A 20,774-nucleotide genomic window follows, 5' to 3' on the forward strand; every position below is an offset into this window, starting at 1 on the left:
CCGGTTTTGGGGTCTGTCCCGGTTTAGGGGTCTGTCCCGGTTTCGGGGTCTGTCCCGGTTTTGGGGTCTGTCCCGGTTTCGGGGTCTCCCCCGGTTTCGGGGACTCTCCCGGTTTCGGGGTCTGTCCCGGTTTCGGGGTCTCTCCCCCCAGTTTCGGAGTCTGTCCCGGTTTCGGGGTCTCCCCCCGGTTTCGGGGTCTCTCTCCCCGGTTTCGGGGTCTCTCCCCGGTTTCGGGGTCTCTCTCCCCGGTTTCGGGGTCTCTCTCCCGGTTTCGGGGTCTCCCCCCAGTTTCGGGGTCTCTCCCCCGGTTTCGGGGTCTCTCTCCCCGGTTTTGGGGTCTCTCTCCCCGGTTTTGGGGTCTCCCCGGTTTTGGGGTCTCTCCCCCCGATTTCGGGGTCTCCCCCGGTTTTGGGGTCGGCGTGGGGCAGTTTGGGGGGTCTCTCTCCCGGTTTCGGGGTCTCCCCTCCCCCCGCCGCTGCCGCCGGAGCTAAAAATAACCGGGGGGGCAGCGGGGTCAGGGCCCGGGGGGGAGGGGAGGGGCCGGGAGGGGGAGGGGCACCGGGAGGGGGGAGGGGCACCGGGGGGACACCGGGAGGGGGGAGGGGCACCGGGAGGGGGGAGGGACACCGGGGGGACACCGGGAGGGGAAAAACCGGGGGGGAAAACCGGGGGGACATCGGGGGGACACCGGACACCGGGAGGGGACACCGGGGGGAAAAACCGGGGGGGAAAACCGGGGGGACATCGGGGGGACACCGGACACCGGGAGGGGACACCGGGGGGGATACGGGGGATACGAGGGAGGGGAAAAACCGGGGGGGAAAACCGGGGGGACACCGGGGGGACACCGGGGGGACATCGAGGGGACACCGGGGAGACACCGGGGGGGCCGGGGGTGGGCGGGGGGAGCCCCGTGGAACGGGACAGGGCTGGGGGCGAGGGGACCCCGGGGGTCCCGCGGTTCGGGGGTCCCGGGGGTCCCGGGACCGGGGGTCCCGCGGTTCGGGGGTCCCGGGGGTCCCGGGACCGGGGGTCCCGCGGTTCGGGGGTCCCGGGGTGGGTCTCGCCTATGAAAGGCCCCGGGGGGGGTCCCGGAGAATCCCGGGGGGGTCCCGGTGTTTCCCGGGGAGGGTCCCGGTGGTCCCGGGGGTTCCATGGTGGGGGGGGAGGCCCTGGTGTGGTCCCGGGGGGGTCCCGGTGATTCCCGGTGATCCCGGGGTGGGGTCCCGGTGATCCCTGGGGGGTCCCGGATGGGGTCGTCCCAGTGTTTCCCGGGGGGGTCTCGGTGCCCCGGCGGGGGGATCCCGGTGATCCCGAGGGATCCCGGAGCTGATCCGGTGGTTCCCGGTGACTCCCGATGTTTCCCAGTGTTTCCCGGGGGGGTCCCGGTGATCCCGGGGGGGTCCCGGTGATCCCGGTGTTTCCTGGGGGGGGTCCCGGTGTTTCCCAGTGATTCCCGGGGGGTCCCGGTGGTCCCGGGAGGGGGTCTCGGGGGGGTCCTGGGTGGGTCCCGTTGATTCCCGGGTGGTTCCCGGGGGAATCCCGGTGATCCCGGGGGGTCCCGGTGTTTCCCGTTGATTCCCGGGGGGGTCCCGGTGGTCCCGGTGTTTCCGGGGGGGGAGTCCTGGTGGTCCCGGGAGGGTCCCAGGGCTGATCCCGGTGGTCCCGGTGGGGTCCCAGTGGTGGCCCCGGGGGGATCCCGTGGGGGTCCCGGTGATCCCGGGGGGACCCCGGTGTTTCCCGGGGGGATCCCGGTGTCTCCCGGAGGGGTCCGGTGGTCCCGGTGTTTCCCGGGGGTGTCCCGGAGGGGTCCCGGTGGTCCCGGTGTTTCCCGGGGGGGGGGGGGGTCCCGAGGGGGTCCCCTGTGATTCCCGGTGTTTCCCGGTGTTTTCCGGGGTAGTCCCGGTCTTTCCCGGTGATTCCCGAGGGGGTCCTGGGGGCTCCCGGTGGTCCCGGTGTTTCCCGGGGGGGGAGTCCCGGTTGGGTCCCGGGGCTGATCCCGGTGGTCCCGTGGGCGTCCCGGTGATCCCGAGGGGGGTCCCGGGAGGGTCCCGGTGTTTCCCGGTGTTTCCCGGTATTTCCCGGTATTCCCTGTGTTTCCCGGTGTTTATTCCCGGTGTTCCCAGTGTTCCCGGTGTTCCCCGGTATTTCCCAGTGTTTCCCGGTATTTACCGGTGTTTCCCGGTATTTCCTGGTGTTCCCCGGTATTTCCCGGTATTTACCGGTATTTACCGGTATTCCCGGTGTTCCTGGTGTTCCCTGGTGTTCCCTGGTGTTCCCGGTATTCCCGGTATTCCCGGTGTTTCCCGGTATTTCCCGGTGTTCCCCGGTATTCCCCAGTGTTCCCCGGTATTTCCCGGTATTTCCCTGGTGTTCCCGGTGTTTCCCGGTGTTCCCCGGTATTTCCCGGGTGTTCCCCGGTATTTCCCGGTGTTACCGGTATTCCCGGTGTTTATTCCCGGTATTTCCGGTATTCCCGGTATTTCCCTGGTATTCCCGGTGTTTATTCCCGGTGTTTATTCCCGGTGTTCCCGGTGTTTGTTCCCGGTGTTTGTTCCCGGTGTTCCCGGTGTTCCCCGGTATTTCCCAGTGTTCCCCGGTGTTTGTTCCCGGTGTTCCCGGTGTTCCCGGTGTTTGTTCCCGGTGTTCGTTCCCGGTGTTCCCGTTGTTCCCGGTGTTTATTCCCGGTGTTTATTCCCGGTGTTCCCGGTGTGTGTTCCCGGTGTTCCCGGTGTTTGTTCCCGGTGTGTGTTCCCGGTGTTTATTCCTGGTGTTTATTCCCGGTGTTCCCGGTGTTCCCGGTGTTTGTTCCCGGTGTTTATTCCCGGTGTTCCCGGTGTTCCCGGTGTTCGTTCCCGGTGTTCCCGGGGGTCGCAGGGAGGCGGAGCCGGGCCGGGTTCGTCCCTTTATTGGCCGCGGGGCCGGGGGGGCCGCGGGGGCCGCTTGTGCTTGTCCAGAAACCGCTCGGATTGGCCCCAAAACCCCGGGGGCGTGCCCAGGTGCGCCGGGGGCGTGGCCAGGTGTGCCCGGGGGCGTGGCCAGGCCCAGGTGTGCCCGGGGGCGTGCCCAGGTGCGCCGGGGGCGTGGCCAGGTGTGCCCGGGGGCGTGGCCAGGCCCAGGTGTGCCCGGGGGCGCAGCCAGGTGTGCCCGGGGGCGTGGCCAGGCCCAGGTGCGCCGGGGGCGTGGCCAGGTGTGCCCGGGGGTGTGGCCAGGTGTGCCCGGGGGCGTGGCCAGGCCCAGGTGCGCCGGGGGCGTGGCCAGGTGTGCCCAAGGGGCGTGACCAACCCAGGTGTGCCCGGGGGCGTGGCCAGGCCCAGGTGTGCCCGGGGGCGCAGCCAGGTGTGCCCGGGGGCGCGGCCAGGTATGCCCGGGGGCGTGGCCAGGCCCAGGTGTGCCCGGGGGGCGTGGCCAGGCCCAGGTGTGCCTGGGGGGCGTGGCCAGGCCCTGCTGTGCCCAAGGGGCGTGACCAACCCAGGTGTGCCCGGGGGCGTGGCCAGGTTCAGGTGTGCCCGGGGGCGTGGCCAGGTGTGCCCGGGGGCGTGGCCAGGCTCAGGTGTGCCCGGGGGCGTGGCCAGGTGTGCCCGGGGGCGTGGCCAGGCTCAGGTGTGCCCGGGGGCGTGGCCAGGTGTGCCCAAGGGGCGTGGCCAGGCTCAGGTGTGCCCGGGGGCGTGGCCAGAAAGGGGCGGAGCTCCCGGACCTGCGGTACCTGAATTGGGGGGGCCCAGCCTGGCCCAGGTGAGGGGGGTCACACCTGGGCACACCTGGGACACACCTTGGCACACCTGGGGGTATCTGGGACACACCTGGGCACACCTGGGACACCTGGGGGTATCTGGGGGCACCTGTGGGGGTGCACCTGGGTGGGTGTGTCAGGTGTGTACAGGTGTATCAGGTGTGCGCAGTTGTGTTCAGGTGTGCGCAGGTGTGTGCAGGTGTGCAGTACAGGTGTAATGTGGGCCATGCACCGGTGTGTGCAGGTGTGTATTGCACAGGTGTGCAAGTGTGCATTGGACAGGTGTGCACTGCACAGGTGTGTGCAAGTTTGCATTGGACAGGTGTGCGCAGGTGCGTCAGGTGTGCCGTACAGGTGTAGTGTGGGCCATGCACAGCGGTGCAGGTGTGCAAAGCACAGGTGCGCAGGTGTGCATTGCACAGGTGTGCAGGTGTGCAATACAGGTACAATGCGTGTCAGTGCCCAGGTGCACAGGTGTGTGCAGGTGTGTACAGGTGTGCAGTACAGGTGTAATGTGGGCCATGCGTAGCGGTACAGGTGTGCAAAGCATAGGTGCACAGGTGTGCATTGCACAAGTGTGCAGGCGCGCCATGCAGGTACGATGCGTGTCAGTGCCCAGGTGCACAGGTGTGCATTGCACAGGTGTGTACAGGTGTGCACAGGTGTGTCAGGTGTACACTACAGGTGCAATGCGTGTCAATACCCAGGTGTGCAGGTGTGCATTGCACAGGTGTGTGCAGGTGTGTCAGGTGTGCAGTACAGGTGTAATGTGGGCCATGCGCAGCGGTACAGGTGTGCAAAGCACAGGTGCACACAGGTGCACCGGTGCACAGGTGTGCCCAGGTGTGCAGGTGTGCAAAGCACAGGTGTGCAGGTGCGCATTGTACAGGTGTGTACAGGTGTGCAGTGCAGGTACAATGCGTGTCAGTGCCCAGGTGCACAGGTGTGCAAAGCACAGGTGTGTACAGGTGTGTTCAGGTGTGCGCAGGTGTGTGCAGGTATTCATGGGTGCCTAAAGGTGTGTACAGGTGTGTCAATGTACAGGTGTGCCATACAGGTACAATGCGTGTCAGTGCACAGGTGCACAGGTGCGCCCTGCGCAGGTGTGTGCAGGTGTGCACAAGTGTGTACAGGTGTGTGCAGGTGTGCAAACGTGTGTGTACAGGTGTGTGCAGGTGTGTGCAGGTGTGTGCAGGTGTGTGCAGGTGTGCAAAGGTGTGTGTACAGGTGTGTACAGGTGTGTGCAGGTGTGTGCAGGTGTGTGCAGGTGTGCAAAGGTGTGTGTACAGGTGTGTACAGGTGTGTGCAGGTGAGCTGAGTTACAGTACATGCTTTGTGCAGGTGTGTACAGGTGTGTACAGGTATGTACAAGTCCTCACAGGTGTGCGCAGGTGTGTGCAGGCACTCACAGGTGTGCACAGGTGTGCGCAGGTGTGTCAATGTGCAGGCGTGTGCAGGTGTGTAGAGGTGTGTGTACAGGTGTGCACAGGTGTGTCAATGTGCAGGCGTGTGCAGGTGTGTAGAGGTGTGTGTACAGGTGTGCACAGGTGTGCACAGGTGTGTCAATGTGCAGGCGTGTGCAGGTGTGTAGAGGTGTGTGTACAGGTGTGCACAGGTGTGTCAATGTGCAGGCGTGTGCAGGTGTGTAGAGGTGTGTGTACAGGTGTGCACAGGTGTGCACAGGTGTGTCAATGTGCAGGCGTGTGCAGGTGTGTAGAGGTGTGTGTACAGGTGTGCTCAGGTGTGCTCAGGTGTGTCAATGTGCAGGCGTGTGCAGGTGTGTAGAGGTGTGTGTACAGGTGTGCACAGGTGTGCACAGGTGTGTCAATGTGCAGGCCTGTGCAGGTGTGTAGAGGTGTGTGTACAGGTGTGCACAGGTGTGTCAATGTGCAGGCGTGTGCAGGTGTGTAGAGGTGTTCACAGGTGTGCTCAGGTGTGCTCAGGTGTGTGCAGGTCTGTACAGGTGCATACAGGTGTGTACAGGTGTGTCAAGGTTTGTGCAGGTGTGCACCTGTGTGTGCAGCTGTGTACAGGTGTGCACAGGTGTGTGTCCAGGTGCTCACAGGTGTGCACAGGTCTGTACCTGTGTGTACAGGTGTGTATATAGGTGTGTACAGGTGTGCACAGGTGTGTCTACAGGTGTGTGTATTGGTGCTCACAGGTGTGTACATGTGTGTCCAGGTGTGTACATGTGTATCCAGGTGTGTGCACCGGTGCTCACAGGTGTGTGCAGAGGTGTGTGAACATGTGTGTGTGCACAGGTGTGTGTCCAGGTGTGTCCAGGTGTGCGCACAGGTGTGTCCAGGTGCTCACACGTGTGTACAGGTATTCTCACTCCCCCTCTCCCCACGCCCACCCCTCATGTTCTTGGCGTGTCCTTGGCATGTCCTGGGCCTGTCCAGGTGCCGTGGGCGTGTCCAGGTGTCCGTGGGCGTGGCCTGGCCGTGGGCGTGTCCAGGTGTCCGTGGGCGTATCCAGGTGTCAATGGGCGTGTCCAGGTGTCCGTGGGCGTGTCCAGGTGCCGTGGGCGTGTCCAGGTATCCGTGGGCGCGTCCAGGTGCCGTGGGCGTGTCCAGGTGCCGTGGGCGTGGCCTGGCCGTGGGCGTGTCCAGGTGTCCGTGGGCGTGTCCAGGTGTCCGTGGGCGTGGCCTGGGAGTGGGCGTGTCAGTGTCCGTGGGCGTGGCCTGGCCGTGTCCATGGGCGCGTCCAGGTGCCGTGGGCGTGTCCAGGTGTCCCGGCCGTGTCCAGGTGTCCGTGGGCCTGTCCGTGGGCGTGTCCAGGTGTCCCGGGCGTGTCCAGGTGTCCGTGGCCGTGTCCAGGTGTCCGTGGCCGTGTCCAGGTGTCCGTGGGCGTGTCCAGGTGTCCTGGCCGTGTCCAGGTGTCCGTGGCCGTGTCCAGGTGCCGTGGGCGTGTCCAGGTGTCCTGGCCGTGTCCAGGTGTCCGTGGCCGTGTCCGTGGGCGTGTCCGTGGGCGTGTCCAGGTGTCCGTGGGCGTGTCCAGGTGTCCCGGGCGTGTCCGTGGGCGTGTCCGTGGGCGTGTCCAGGTGTCCCGGGCGTGTCCGTGGGCGTGGCCGTGCGGTGGGGGAGGGGCGGCTATCGCTACTCTGACGTCATCCCTGATTTCGGTCGCTCTAAGGGGGGGAGGGGCGGGGGGAGGGGTTTCGGCTCGGGGGGGTCCCTGATTGCTCGAGCCCATGCGGTCGCTAATTAATCGGTAATTAACGGTCGGTAATTATTGCTCTAGGGCGGGCGGCGCGCCCGCGGTTCTACAGTTTGGCAACGCAAAAAAATTAATTTAAAAAAAAAACGGAAAAAAAAGGAAAAAATTCCTTTAAAAAAAAAACAAAACTCCAAAAAAGCTCCAAAAATTGGCATAGATGGAGATCGGGGGGGGGGGGAGGGGCGGGGGGAGGGGCCGGCATGCAGAGACCCCTCCCCCACCCCGCCCCTCCCCCCTCCCCTCCCCCTCCCCCCTTCAGGCTTTGGCATCGCGGGGGGGGAGGGGAGGAGGGGGGAGGGGCGCGAAATCCCGGGGGGGGAGGGGGAGGGGTTTAATTGGGGGGGGAGGGGTCGGTTTTGGGGGGGTGGGGGAGGGGTTTGTGCTCTCGGCAAGGGCGCCCCCAAAATGGGGGGAGGCGGGGCCGCCCCTCGTGGGGGGAGGGGAGAATTTGGGGGTCCTCCCCCCCCCCCCAAAAAAAACCCCCCGGGATTTTGGGGGGGGGTCCCTCAATGGGAAATTTGGGGGATCCCCCCCCCATTGAGGGGGAGGGGTGGGGGAGGGGCACCCTGAAGTTATTGGGGTACCCAAGGTGGGGGAGGGGTACCCGGGGGGAGGGGGGGGCCATGCACGGATGGGGGAGGGGTGGCGGGACCCCTCCCCAAATTGGGGGGTCCCGGGGGGGGTGGGGGGAGGTTTTGGGGTCCCCCCAGGAGCTGCTGTGCCGTGGGGGGGGAGGGGCTTATTGCGGGGGGAGGGGCGCCCCCAAATTGGGGGGGGGCGCCCCGGTTTTGGGGTACGGCACGGGGGGGCAGCTGTGGGGGAGGGGCACCCATGCAGCGTGGGGGGAGGGGGGGACCCCCAAATTTGGGGGTCTGGGGGGGGGGGGCTCACCTGATTTGGGGTACGGCGCGAGGCCGGGGTACCCATGCAAGGGGGGGAGGGGGGGCACCCCGAATTTTGGGGTGCAGCGCGGGGGGAGGGGGGCACCCCCAAATTTTGGGGTGACCCCAGGGCTGGGTCACGGCACGGGAGGGGGGCGCCCATGCAAAAGTGGGTGGGGGGGTCCCCCCGAATTTTGGGGGGGCTCCCCCAGCAGGCCCGGGGGGCCCATGCAGAGTTTTGGGGGGGGGTCACCCCGAATTTTGGGGTGCGGGGGGGTGACCCCAGGGCTGGGCTATGGCACAAGGCTGAGGCACCCATGCAAAAAGGGGGGGCGCGGGGGGGGCACCCCAATTTTGGGGCGCCCCGCGGGGTCGGGGCACCCTTTGAGGGTGGGGGGAGGGGGGGTCACCCCAAATTTGGGGTGCGCCCCGGTGGGGGGGCGCAGAGCCCATGGAAGAGCGAGGGTGACCCCGAATTTGGGGGACACCAGCGTGGGGGGGGGACGTCCCTGCAAGAACTGGGGGGGTCCCCCCAATTTTGGGGTGCCCGGGACCCCCCTGAAGGCAGCGGGGGGGCGCCGGGTGGGGGAGGGGCGGGGGGAGGGGCCATGCACGTGAATTTGGGGGATCCCAGAGGGGAATTTGGGGGGTCGGATTTTGGGATGAATTTTGGGATGAAATTTGGGGGGATGAATTTTGGGGGGGTGTCGAATTTTGGGGGGAATGAATTTTGGGGTGAAATTTGGGGGGATGAATTTTGGGGGGATGAAATTTGGGGGGTGTCGAATTTTGGGGGGAATGAATTTTGGGGTGAAATTTGGGGGGATGAATTTTGGGATGAATTTGGGGGGAATGAATTTTGGGGGAATGAATTTTGAGGTGAATTTTGGGGTGAATTTTTGGGAGATCGAATTTGGGGGGGATGAATTTTGGGATGAATTTTGCGGGGAATGAGTTTTGGGGGGATTAATTTTTTGGGATGAATTTTGGAGGGTGAATTTTGGGGGGATGAATTTGGGATGAATTTTGGCGGGATGAATTTTGGGGTGATGAATTTTGGGGTGAATTTTTGGGGGGGCTGAATTTTGGGGGGATGAATTTTTGGAGTGAATTTTGTGGCCGGAATTTTTGGGATGCAATTCCTTGGGCTGAACTTTGAAGGGTGAACTTTTTTGGGGTCAATTTTGGGGCCGAAATTTTTTGGGGTGATTTTTGGGGCTGAATTTTGAAGGGTGAATTTTTTGGGCTGAACTTTGAAGAGTGAATTTTTTGGGGTGAATCTCGTGACTGAAATTTTTGGGGTGCAATTCCTTGGGCTGAACTTTGAAGGTTGACTTTTTTGGGGTCAATTTTGGGGCCGGAATTTTTTGGGGTGATTTTTGGGGCTGAATTTTGAAGGGTGAATTTTTTGGGCTGAACTTTGAAGAGTGAATTTTTTGGGGTGAATCTCGTGACTGAAATTTTTGGGGTGCAATTCCTTGGGCTGAACTTTGAAGAGTGAAGTTTTTGGGGTGAATCCTGACGGCCGGAATTGGAAGGGTGAATTTTGAAAAGTGAATTTTGAAAAGTGAATTTTGAAAAGTGAATTTCGACAGGTGAATCCCGACGAGTCAAATTTGAAAGGTGAATTTTGAAAGGCGAACTTTGCAAAGTGAATCCCGAAGGGTGAAATTTGAAAGGCGAATTCTGAAGGGTTGAATTTGGCGAGGTGATTCCTGAAGGTTGAAATTTGAGAATTGAATCCTGAAGGGTGAATTTTGAGAGGTTATTCCTGAAGGGTGAAATGTGAAGGGCAAATTTGGCCAGGTGAATCCTGAAGGGCGGATCCTGAAAGGTGAATTTGGCCAGGTGAATCCTGGAGGATGAAGTTCGAAGGATGAAATTTGAAGGATGAATTTCGAAGGGCGGATCCTGAAGGGTGAATTTGGCCAGGTGAATCCTGGAGGATGAAGTTCGAAGGGCGGATCCCGCCGGGTGAATTTGGCCAGGTGAATCCTGGAGGATGAAGTTCGAAGGGCGGATCCTGAAGGGTGAATTTGGCCAGGTGAATCCTGGAGGATGAATTTCGAAGGGCGGATCCTGAAAGGTGAATTTGGCCAGGTGAATCCTGAAGGATGAAATTCGAAGGGCGGATCCTGAAAGGTGAATTTGGCCAGGTGAATCCTGGAGGATGAAGTTCGAAGGGCGGATCCCGCCGGGTGAATTTGGCCGGGTGAATCCTGGAGGATGAAATTCGAAGGATGAAATTTGAAGGATGAATTTCGAAGGGCGGATCCTGAAGGGTGAATTTGGCCAGGTGAATCCTGGAGGATGAAGTTCGAAGGATGAAATTTGAAGGATGAATTTCGAAGGGCGGATCCTGAAAGGTGAATTTGGCCAGGTGAATCCTGGAGGATGAAGTTCGAAGGGCGGATCCCGCCGGGTGAATTTGGCCAGGTGAATCCTGGAGGATGAAGTTCGAAGGGCGGATCCTGAAGGGTGAATTTGGCCAGGTGAATCCTGGAGGATGAATTTCGAAGGGCGGATCCTGAAGGGTGAATTTGGCCAGGTGAATCCTGGAGGATGAATTTCGAAGGGCGGATCCCGCCGGGTGAATTTGGCCAGGTGAATCCTGGAGGATGAAGTTCGAAGGGCGGATCCCGCCGGGCGGACCCCGCCGGCCGCGATCCCCGCCGCCGATCCCGACGGGCGAAGCTCCGTCCGCGCCGGCGCCTCGGGCCCGGCGGCCGCGCTCCGAGGGGCTGAACCGGGGGCTCCCCGTCCCCTCGGGGTCCCGGCCGGGCGAACTCGGTGCGGAGGAGCCGCAGAGCCCCGGGCGGGGCCGCTCCCCCCGCGGCGGCTCCGCGGGGCTCGCTGCCCCCCGGCCCCATCAGGGGTGCAGGGGGCTGAGGGGCGCCGCGGCGCCCTTGAAGCAGGCGGACTCGTAGTGCTTGTTGAGATAGGATTTGAGGGCGAAGGTTTTGCTGCAGCGCTTGCACTTGAAGTGCTTGAAGGCCGAGTGGGTCTGCATGTGGGCGCGCAGGTTGGAGCGGTCGGCGAAGGCTTTGCCGCAGTGGGCGCAGCCGAACGGCTTCTCCCCGGTGTGCGAGCGCATGTGGCCCTGCAGCAGCCAGGGCCGGCTGAACGCCTTCCCGCACACCTGGCACTTGTGCTTCAGGTCGTGCGTCAGCAGGTGCATGGCCATGGCCGGCATGGAGACGTACACCTTGCCGCAGGTGGGGCATTTCTTGGCCATCTTGCTGTCCAGGCTGCGGTGGGTCTGCTTGTGGCGGCTGAGGTTGGACGAGGTGGCGTAGCTCTTGCCGCACTCGCCGCAGGTGTGGCGGGGCAGGCTCCGCGCCGCGCCGCCGCTCGCCTTGCGCCGGGAGCGGCCGTCCGTGATGAAGAAGGCGTCCACGGCGTAGCCCTCGCTGACGGCCGCGTCGCCGTTGATGTAGCCGCCGGCCATGCCCGAGTGCGGGCTGTCGGGGGGCTCCGAGTCGCCGGCGCCGAAGTCGCCGCGGCCGCCGGGGTAGAGCGAGGCCGGCGACGGCACCTTGAGCGCGGCCTCGGCGTCCCCCGGGAAGGACGAGGGGGCCATGTAGTCGCTGAGGTAACCTGGGGACGCGGGGGACAGCGGTCAGAGGGGCTGGTGGCACTGGGGACACGGGGGACAGCCGGGGGACAGCGGTCAGGGAGGGTGGTGGCACTGGGGACAATGGGGGGACAGCCGGGGGACAGCGGTCAGGGAGGATGGTGGCATTGGGGACAATGGGGGGACAGCCGGGGGACAGCGGTCAGAGGGGATGGTGGCATTGGGGACACGGCGGGACAGCGGTCAGGGAGGGTGGTGGCGCTGGGGACAGCGGTCAGGGAGGGTGGTGGCACTGGGGACACGGGGGACAGAGGTCATAGGGGCTGGTGGCACTGGGGACAATGGGGACAGCCGGGGGACAGTGGTCAGGGAGGGTGGTGGCACTGGGGACACGGGGGACAGCGGTCAGAGGGGCTGGTGGCACTGGGGACACAGGGGGACAGCGGTCAGAGAGGCTGGTGGCACTGGGGACAGAGGTCAGAGGGGCTGGTGGCACTGGGGACACAGGGGGACAGCCGGGGGACAGCGGTCAGAGAGGCTGGTGGCACTGGGGACACGGGGGACAGCGGTCAGGGAGGGTGGTGGCGCTGGGGACAGCGGTCAGAGGGGCTGGTGGCACTGGGGACACGGGGGACAGCCGGGGAACAGTGGTCAGGGAGGGTGGTGGCATTGGGGACATGGAGGGACAGCCGGGCAACAGCGGTCAGGGAGGGTGGTGGCATTGGGGACAGCGGTCAGAGGGGATGGTGGCACTGGGGACACGGGGGGACAATGGGGGGACAGCGGTCAGGGAGGGTGGTGGCACTGGGGACACGGTTGGACAGAGGTCAGAGAGGCTGGTGGCACTGGGGACAGCGGTCAGAGGGGCTGGTGGCACTGGGGACACGGGGGGACAGCGGTCAGGCAGGGTGGTGGCATTTGGGACAGCCGGGGGACACGGGGGACAGCGGTCAGGGAGGGTGGTGGCACTGGGGACAGCGGTCAGAGGGGATGGTGGCACTGGTGGCACTGGGGACAGAGGTCAGGGAGGGTGGTGGCACTGGTGGCACTGGGGACAGCAGTCAGAGGGGATGGTGGCACTGGTGGCACTGGGGACAGCGGTCAGAGGGGCTGGTGGCACTTGGGACACGCGTGGGGGTGGTGGTGAACGGGGGGGACATGATGGGGGCGCTGAGTGTCACCCTGGTTGTCCCCTGAGTGTTCCTTCTGTGTCACCCTGGTGTCCCTTGTGTGTCCCCTGTGTGTCCCTCTTGTGTCACCCTGGCTATTCCCTGTGTGTCCCCCTGCCTGTCCCCTGTGTGTCCCTCCTGTGTCCCCCTGCCTGTCCCCTGTGTGTCCCTCCTGTGTCCCCCTGGATGTCCCCTGTGTGTCCCTCCTGTGTCACCCTGGCTATTCCCTGTGTGTCCCCCTGCCTGTCCCCTGTGTGTCCCTCCTGTGTCCCCCTGGCCGTCTCATGCGTGTCCCTCCTGTGTCCCGTGTGTGTCACCCTGCCTGTCCCATGTGTGTCACCCTGGCTGTGTCCCTCCTGTGTCCTCCTGGCAGTTCCTTGTCCCCTGCTCGTCCCCTGCCCCTTCCCTGCCCATCCCCCTGCCCATCCCCCTGCCTGTCCCCTTGTCTGTCACACTGTGACCCCCTTGTCCCCCCCTGCCCGTCCCCCTGCCCGTCCCCTTGTCTGTCCCCTTGTCTGTCCCCTTGTCTGTCCCCCTGCCTGTCCCCTTGTCTGTCCCCCCGTCTGTCCCCTTGCCTGTCGTGTCTGTCACCCCTCTGCCCCTGCCTGTCCCCCTTCTGTCCCCCCCGACTGTCCCCCTTCCCGACCCCGGCCCATCCCTCTGCCAGACTGTGCCCGACTCAACTCCTGCCCCTGTCCCTTGTCCCTTGTCCCCCGTCCCCTGTCCCCTGTCCCCTGTCCCTGTCCCTGTCCCCTGTCTCCTTCTCCTGACGCTGTCCCCATCCCTGTCCCCGCAGTCCCCAGTCCATGTCCCTGTCCCTTGTCCCCATCCCTGCCCGCATCTCTGTCCCCTGTCCCTTGTCCCCGCACTCCTGTCCCCATCCCTGCCGTTGGCTTCCTGTCCCTTCCCTTGTCCCTGTCGCTGTCCCCTGTCCCTGTCCCCATCGCTGCCGCATCTCTGCTCTGCTCCCTGTCCCCTGTCCCTGTCCCTGTCCCTGTCCCCGCAGTCCGTGTCCCCTGTCCCCGTCCCTCCTTCCTCCATCCCCATCCCCGCATCGCTGCCGTCCTCCACTGTCCCTCTCCGTGTCCGTCTGTCCCTTCCCCTGTCCCTCTGTCCCTCCCCATGTCCCGCTGTCCATTCCCGTGTCCCGCTGTCCCTTCCCCTGTCGCTGTCCCCGTCCGTGCCCGCAGTCCCGGTCCCTGCCCCCGCATCCCGTCCCTTCCCGTGTCCCGCTGTCCGTTCCCGTGTCCCTCTGTCCGTCCCCGTGTCTCGCTGTCCCTCTCTGTGTCCCGCTGTCCGTTCCCGTGTCCCTCTGTCCGTTCCCGTGGCTCACTGTCCCTCTCCGTGTCCCGCTGTCCCTTCCTTGGTCCCTCTGTCCGTTCCCGTGTCCCGCTGTCCCTCTCCGTGTCCATCTGTCCCTCCCCTGTCCCGTGTCCGTTCCCGTGTCCGTCTGTCCCTCTCCTTGTCCGTCTGTCCCTCTCTGTGTCCGTGTGTCCCTCCCCTGTCCCGTGTCCGTTCCCGTGTCCGTGTGTCCCTCCCCGTGTCCCGCTGTCCGTTCCCGTGTCCGTGTGTCCCTCCCCTGTCCCGTGTCCGTTCCCGTGTCCGTGTGTCCCTCCCCGTGTCCCGCTGTCCGTTCCCGTGTCCGTGTGTCCCTCCCCTGTCCCGTGTCCGTTCCCCGCCGCCGTCCCGCTCCGTGCCCGCATTCCCGGGGCCGCCGCCATCCGCGCTCCCGCATTCCCGCATTCCCCGCCCGCCGCCGCCGCTGCCCCGGCCCCGCTCAAGGTCACGGCGGGGCCGGGCCGGGCCCGGTGCGGCTGCGGCGGTTCCGCCGGTCCCGGTTACGCAACGCGCCGCAGCCGCAGCCGCCGCCGCCGCACCGGGCCCGGCCGGGGCCGCGCTCCGCACAAAGGCCGGGCCGAGGAGCACGGGGACAACGGGGACAACGGGGACAACGGGGACAACGGCGGCGGGGCCGCGGGGGGCTCCGCGCCGCCGCCGCCGCCGCCGCCGCTGCCCTTGAACTTGGCTCCCGCAGACAAAGGGCAGCGCCGGGGACCGGCCGCCCGCGGAGCCCCGGTTCTGCCCCGGTTCTGCCCCGGTCCCGGCCCGGTCCCGCCGCGCTCCGGCGGCGTCTCCCCGCGCCCGGCGGCGGCGGCAGCGCGGCGGAATGCGGCGGTTCCCGGCCGGGGCCCGGCGGGGGCCCGGCGCTCGGTATTTACCCTTGTCGTGCAAGCGGGAGCCGAAATCCGCCCGGGCGCGGCCGTACGGGGCGTCGAGGCCGGCGGGGAAATCATCGAGCTTCACCTTCTTCACCAGGAACGACCTGGGCATGGTTCCGCCGGGGACCGGGCCCGGCCCCGCCGCCACAAAGGGCCCCCCCGCCCGGGGGTCGCTGCACCGAGCTACGGCTTTGTGCGGCGGGCGCGGCCGCCCAGCTCCGGGCCGGGGCCGCCCGCAGCCGCCGCCGCCGCCGCCGCCGCCGCCGCCGTGTCGGTGTCGGTGAGGCCGCGCCCGGCGGCTCCCGGACCCCCCCCGCCACCGGGCATGGACCGGCGGGGTCGGCACCGGCGCGGGGCGGCGGCCGAACCCCTCCCGGGGCCGGAGCGGGTCCCGGGGCGGGGGTCGCGGCGCGGCGGCGGCGGCTCAGCACGGCGGGCAGCGCCCGGTCAGCACCGCGGACAGCGGCGGCGGCGGCGGGGCGGGCCCGGGGCGCGGGGGACGGACGGACGGACGGACGGACGGATGGATGGATGGATGGATGGACGGGGCTGCGGGATGCGGGTGCGGGATGGGCGCGGGGCCCGCAGCGTGTGAGCGCTCAGCACCGGCCCCGCGCTTATAACGGGAACGGCGGGGGGGGCGCGGGGGGCGCGGGGAACGGCGGGGGGCGGGGAGGGGGCGGGGCGGGAACGGCCCCGGGGCGGGGCGGGGGAGGGGGAAGGGAGACCCCCGCCCACCGGGGGAGGAACCGGGAGAATCCCGGGATTTGGGGGGATGGGAACCGGGAGAATCCCGGGATCTGGGAGCGATGGGAACCGGGAGAATCCCGGGATTCGGGGGGGATGGGAACAGGGAGAATCCCGGGATTTGGGAGAAATGGGAACCGGGAGAATCCCGGGATTCGGGGGGGATGTGAGCCGGGAGAATCCCGGGATTCGGGGGGGATGGGAACCGGGAGAATCCCGGGATTTGGGGGGATGGGAACCGGGAGAATCCCGGGATTTGGGTGGGATGGGAACCGGGAGAATCCCGGAATTTTCGGGGATTTGGGAGCTTTAGGATTGGGGAGAATCCCGGGATTTTGGGGGATTTTGGGGGATTTAGGACCCGGGAAAATCCCAAAATTTTGGGACGCACAAAACCCCGGGAAATCCCAAATTTTTTTGGGGGGGGAATTCCCGGGAATTGAGGGGGGGGGGGGGATGGGCTCCCCTCCCCCACCCCGCCAGGCTGCGGGCAATCAGGGAGGCTCATTTGCATCTCATTAACATGGCATTTACATCTCATTAGCATTTAATTCAGCCCTCGGTGGGGGAGGGGGCTCCGGGGGGCTCAGGTTGCCCAGGTGGATCCTGAGGTTGCCCAGGTGGATCCTGAGGTTGCCCAGGTGGATTCTGGGGTTGCCCAGGTGGGCTCTGAGGTTGCCCAGGTGGATTTTGAGGTTGCCCAGGTGGGCTCTGGGGTTGCCCAGGTGGATTCTGAGGTTGCCCAGGTGGATCCCGAGGTTGCCCAGGTGGATTTTGAGGTTGCCCAGGTGTGTTCTGGGCTTGCCCAGGTGGGCTCTGAGGTTGCCCAGGTGGGCTCTGAGGTTGCCCAGGTGGGCTCTGAGGTTGCCCAGGTGGATTCTGAGGTTGCCCAGGTGGATTCTGGGGTTGCCCAGGTGGGCTCTGAGGTTGCCCAGGTGGATTCTGAGGTTGCCCAGGTGGGCTCTCAGGTTGCCCAGGTGGATCCCGAGGTTGCCCAGGTGGATCCCGAGGTTGCCCAGGTGGATTTTGAGGTTGCCCAGGTGGATCCTGAGGTTGCCCAGGTGGATTTTGAGGTTGCCCAGGTGCCTCCGAGCTCACCCGGGCGTGGCCGCTGCCATCGCCCAGGTGGGCGCTCAGGTTGCCCACCTGGAGCCTGAGCTGGCCCAGGTGGGCGCTGAGGTTGCCCAGCAGGGCGCTCAGGTTGTCCAGGTGGTCGCTCAGCTTGCCCAGGAGGGCGCCCAGGTTGCCCAGGTTGGCTCTGACGGCGCCCAGGTCGGCGTCGGGGTTGTGCAGGTAAAGGTTGACATTGCCCAGGTTGGCTCTCAGGTTGCCCAGGTGGATCCTGAGGTTGCCCAGGTAGATCCGGAGGTTGCCCAGGTGGTGCTGAGGTTGCCCAGGTGGGAGCTTCGGTAGCCCAGCGCTCTCCGACATTGCCCAGGTGGATGTGGAGCTTGCCCAGGTGGAGCTGAGGTTGCCCAGGTGGTGCTGAAGTTGCCCAGTTGGGCTCTGAGGTTGCCCAGGTGTGTTCTGGGGTTGCCCAGGTGGATCCTGAGGTTGCCCAGGTGTGTTCTGGGGTTGCCCAGGTGGATTTTGAGGTTGCCCAGGTGTGTTCTGGGGTTGCCCAGGTGGATCCTGAGGTTGCCCAGATGGATTTTGAGGTTGCCCAGGTGGGCTCTGAGGTTGCCCAGGTGGATTTTGAGGTTGCCCAGGTGGATCTTTGTTTTGCCCAGGTGGACCCTGCGGTAGCCAAGGTTGATCTTGGCGTTGCCCAGGTGGATGTGGAGCTTGCCCAGGTGGAGCTGAGGTTGCCCAGGTGGTGCTGAAGTTGCCCAGTTGGGCACTGAGGTTGACCAGGTGTGTTCCGGGGTTGCCCAGGTGGATTTTGAGGTTGCCCAGGTGGATCCTGAGGTTGCCCAGGTGGATCCTGAGGTTGCCCAGGTGGGCTCTGAGGTTGCCCAGGTGGATTTTGAGGTTGCCAGGTGGGCTCTGAGGTTGCCCAGGTGTGTTCCGGGGTTGCCCAGGTGGGCTCTGAGGTTGCCCAGGTGTGTTCCGGGGTTGCCCAGGTGGATTTTGAGGTTGCCCAGGTGGGCTCTGAGGTTGCCCAGGTGGATCCCGAGGTTGCCCAGGTGTGTTCTGAGGTTGCCCAGGTGTATCCCGAGGTTGCCCAGGTGGATTTTGAGGTTGCCCAGGTGTGTTCTGGGGTTGCCCAGGTGGATCCCGAGCTCGCCCAGGTGTATCCTGAGGTTGCCCAGGTGGATTTTGAGGTTGCCCAGGTGTGTTCTGGGGTTGCCCAGGTGGGCTCTGGGGTTGCCCAGGTGGGCTCTGAGGTTGCCCAGGTGGATCCTGAGGTTGCCCAGGTGGATCCTGAGGTTGCCCAGGTGGATTTTGAGGTTGCCCAGGTGGATCCTGAGGTTGCCCAGGTGGGCTCTGAGGTTGCCCAGGTGGGCTCTGAGGTTGCCCAGGTGTGTTCCGGGGTTGCCCAGGTGGATCCTGAGGTTGCCCAGGTGGATCCTGAAGTTGCCCAGGTGGATTTTGAGGTTGCCCAGGTGGATTTTGAAGTTGCCCAGGTGGATTTTGAGGTTGCCCAGGTGCGCTCCGAGCTCGCCCAGGTGGCCCCGCCCCCCAGCCCCGCCCCCCTCCCCCCAATGGCCGCAGCTGGTTTTCGGGGTGGGGGCGGGGCCGTCCCGCCTCATTAAACCTCATGAATATGCAAATGAGGCGGCTGCCGCCGGCGGGTGACAAACGACCCCGGGGGGGGAGGGGAGGGGGACACACAACCGCCCCTCCCCCCCCGGGGGTCCCCGAGCCTCAGCTGGGGGGGGGAGGGGCCCTTCCCCACCGCCCCTCCCCCACCGCCCCTCCAGCGATTCCCAAATTTTTTGTGTGGAAAAAACCCAAAAATTTATTTCGGGGGGGCTCCCCCAAAATTAGGTTGTTTTTTTTTTTAATACAAAATCGGGGGGTACAAAATTGGGGGAGGGGCTACAAAAGTGGGGGTGCAAAAATTGGGGGGGGGGCGTTACAAAAAAGGGGTGGGGGAGGGGAGCCGGGGGGGTCCCCGAGATGGGGGGGCGTTATTGGGGAGGGGGCGTTTGGGGGGGGGGGGTTGGGGGCTCTTTTGGGGGGTCTCAGAATTGGGGGGGTCGCAGATTTGGGGGGTCTCAGAATTGGGGGGGGTCTCCTCTTTTGGGGGGTCTCCTCTTTGGGGGTGTCGCATTTGGGGGGGTCTCAGATTGGGGGGTCTCGGAATTGGCGGGTGTCAGATTTGGGGGGTCTCAGAATTGGGGGGGCCCAGAATTGTGGGGGGGTCGCAGATTTGGGGGTCTCATAACGGGGGGGTGTCAGAATTGGGGGGGGTCTCTGAATTGGGGGGGGTCTCTTAATTGAGGGGCGGTCGCAGACTTGGGGGTCTCTCATAATGGGGGGTGTCAGGATTGGGGGGGTCCTCAGATTTGGGGGTGTCAGAATTGGGGGGGGTCTAATAATTTGGGGTGTCAGAATTGGGGGGGTCTCCTCTTTGCGGGGGGGGTCTCATCCCGGGGGGGTCTCCTCCTCTTTTGGGGGGGCTCCGGCGCTGGGGGCTCCTCCTCATCCCCGGGGGGTGTCCCCCGTTTTGGGGGTGTGCCCTCGGGGGGTGTCCCGTGTTTTGGGGGTGTCCCCAGTTCTGGGGGGGTCCCCGGTTTTGGGGGTGTCACCTCAGGGGGTGTCCCCGGTTCTCGGGGTGTCCCCGGTTTTGGGGTGTCCCCTCGGGGGGTGTCCCGTGTTTTAGGGGTGTCCCCGTTTCCGGGAGTGTCCCCGGTTCCGGGGGTGTCCCGTGTTTTGGGGGGTCCGTTGTTTCGGGGGGTGTCCCCAGTTCCGGGGGTGTCCCCTCGGGGGGTGTCCCCTCTTTTAGGGGTGTCCCCTCGGGGGGTGTCCCGTGTTTTAGGGGTGTCCCCGTTTCGGGGGGTGTCCCCGGCTCCGGGGGTGTCCCCTCGGGGCGGGGGTGTCCCCTCGGGGGGTGTCCCCGTTTCTGGGGGTGTCCCCGGTTCCGGGGGGGTCCCGTGTTTTGGGGGGTCCGTTGTTTCGGGGGGTGTCCCCGGTTCTGGGGGTGTCCCCTCGGGGGGTGTCCCCGGCTCCGGGGGTGTCCCCGTTTCAGGGGATGTCCCCGGCTCCGGGGGGGTCCCCTCGGGGGGTGTCCCGTGTTCTGGGGTGTCCCCGGTTCTGGGGGTGTCCCCGGCTCCGGGGGGTCCCCTCGCCGCCCCCCGGCAGCGCCCGCAGCAGCCGCAGCACCGCGGCCCGGCCCGGTGCGGCCGCTGGTGCGCGGGGCAGGCGGCGACACGAGGACACGTCCAGGTGCGACAGCTGGGGACAGGCCAGCAGCGGGCTGGGGACAGCGGGACACGGGGTGAGGGTCCCCCGAATGTCCCCTGACCCCCCGAAATGTCCCCTGTGCCCCCCCAGTGACCCCCGAATGTCCCCTGACCCCCCAGCAGTGTGGGGACAGCTGGGGACAGGCCAGCAGCGGGCTGGGGACAGCGGGACATGGGGGTCACAATGTCCCCTGACCCCCCCAGTGACCCCAACCCCCCGGGAATGTCCCCAATGTCCCCGTGTCCCCTTGTGGCACCTGAACTCCTGGCAGTGATGGGGGTCCCCGTGTCCCCTCCATCCCCAGTGTCCCCTGAGTGTCCCCAATGTCCCCAATGTCCCCCCAATGTCCCCAATGTCCCCAGTGTCCCCCAATGTCCCCAATTCCCCCCAATGTCCCCAATGTCCCCACTGTCCCCAATGTCCCCACTGTCCCCACTGTCCCCAATGTCCCCACTGTCCCCACTGTCCCCGATGTCCCCAGTGTCCCCAGTGTCTCACCTGAGCTCCCCGGGGGTCACGGGGGTCCCCGCCAGCCTCAGGACCCTCAGGGGGTCTCGGGGGCCGAAGGCGGCCAAGGCCCGGCCCAGGTCGGGGTCGCGGCGGCCGCTCAGGTCCAGCTCCAGCAGCGTCCGGTGCCAGCGCCGGGTCACGTCCACCCAGGCCACCGGCCCGCGCCGCGGTGACACCGGACAGCCCGGGGACAGCGGCAGGGACAGGCGCTCCAGGGCTGGGGACATCAGGGACAATGGGGACAGGGACAGGGACAGGGACAATGGGGACAGGGACAGGGACAATGGGGACAGGGACAGGGACAGGGACAGGGACAGGGACAGGGACAGGGACAGGGACAGGGACAGTGACAATGGGGACACGGGCAGGGAC

General features: G+C 65.6%; 2 protein-coding genes across 2 annotated transcripts; both read right to left on the reverse strand.

Moving 5' to 3' along the window:
• Positions 1-5,675: 5,675 nt before the first annotated feature.
• On the reverse strand, positions 5,676-7,127 carry LOC144245961 (uncharacterized). Its single transcript, XM_077781695.1, has 2 exons — positions 6,777-7,127; positions 5,676-6,733 (listed from the first exon to the last, which is right to left on the reverse strand). Exons 1-2 carry the CDS (start codon positions 6,926-6,928, stop codon positions 6,043-6,045), a joined length of 843 nt encoding a protein of 280 aa, XP_077637821.1. The 5' UTR covers positions 6,929-7,127; the 3' UTR covers positions 5,676-6,042.
• Positions 7,128-10,702: 3,575 nt separating this feature from the next.
• Positions 10,703-14,994, reverse strand: SCRT1 (scratch family transcriptional repressor 1). The gene is made up of 2 exons (XM_077781510.1): positions 14,796-14,994; positions 10,703-11,430 (listed from the first exon to the last, which is right to left on the reverse strand). Exons 1-2 carry the CDS (start codon positions 14,905-14,907, stop codon positions 10,703-10,705), a joined length of 840 nt encoding a protein of 279 aa, XP_077637636.1. The 5' UTR covers positions 14,908-14,994.
• Positions 14,995-20,774: the final 5,780 nt, after the last annotated feature.

Source organism: Lonchura striata, chromosome 1 (assembly GCF_046129695.1).
Source record: "Lonchura striata isolate bLonStr1 chromosome 1, bLonStr1.mat, whole genome shotgun sequence".
NCBI lineage: Eukaryota > Metazoa > Chordata > Aves > Passeriformes > Estrildidae > Lonchura > Lonchura striata.

Bases quoted from the DNA above. Each gene is read 5' to 3' on its own strand.
- LOC144245961 (XM_077781695.1), bottom strand. From the start codon at position 6,928: ATGGGCTCGAGCAATCAGGGACCCCCCCGAGCCGAAACCCCTCCCCCC. The intron at 6,734-6,776 runs CTGGACACGCCC...CGCCCGGGACAC, and splicing joins CACGGACACGCCCGGGACAC to CTGGACACGCCCACGGACAC.
- SCRT1 (XM_077781510.1), bottom strand. From the start codon at position 14,907: ATGCCCAGGTCGTTCCTGGTGAAGAAGGTGAAGCTCGATGATTTCCCC. The intron at 11,431-14,795 runs GTAAATACCGAG...CCGCGTCCCCAG, and splicing joins CTCCCGCTTGCACGACAAGG to GTTACCTCAGCGACTACATG.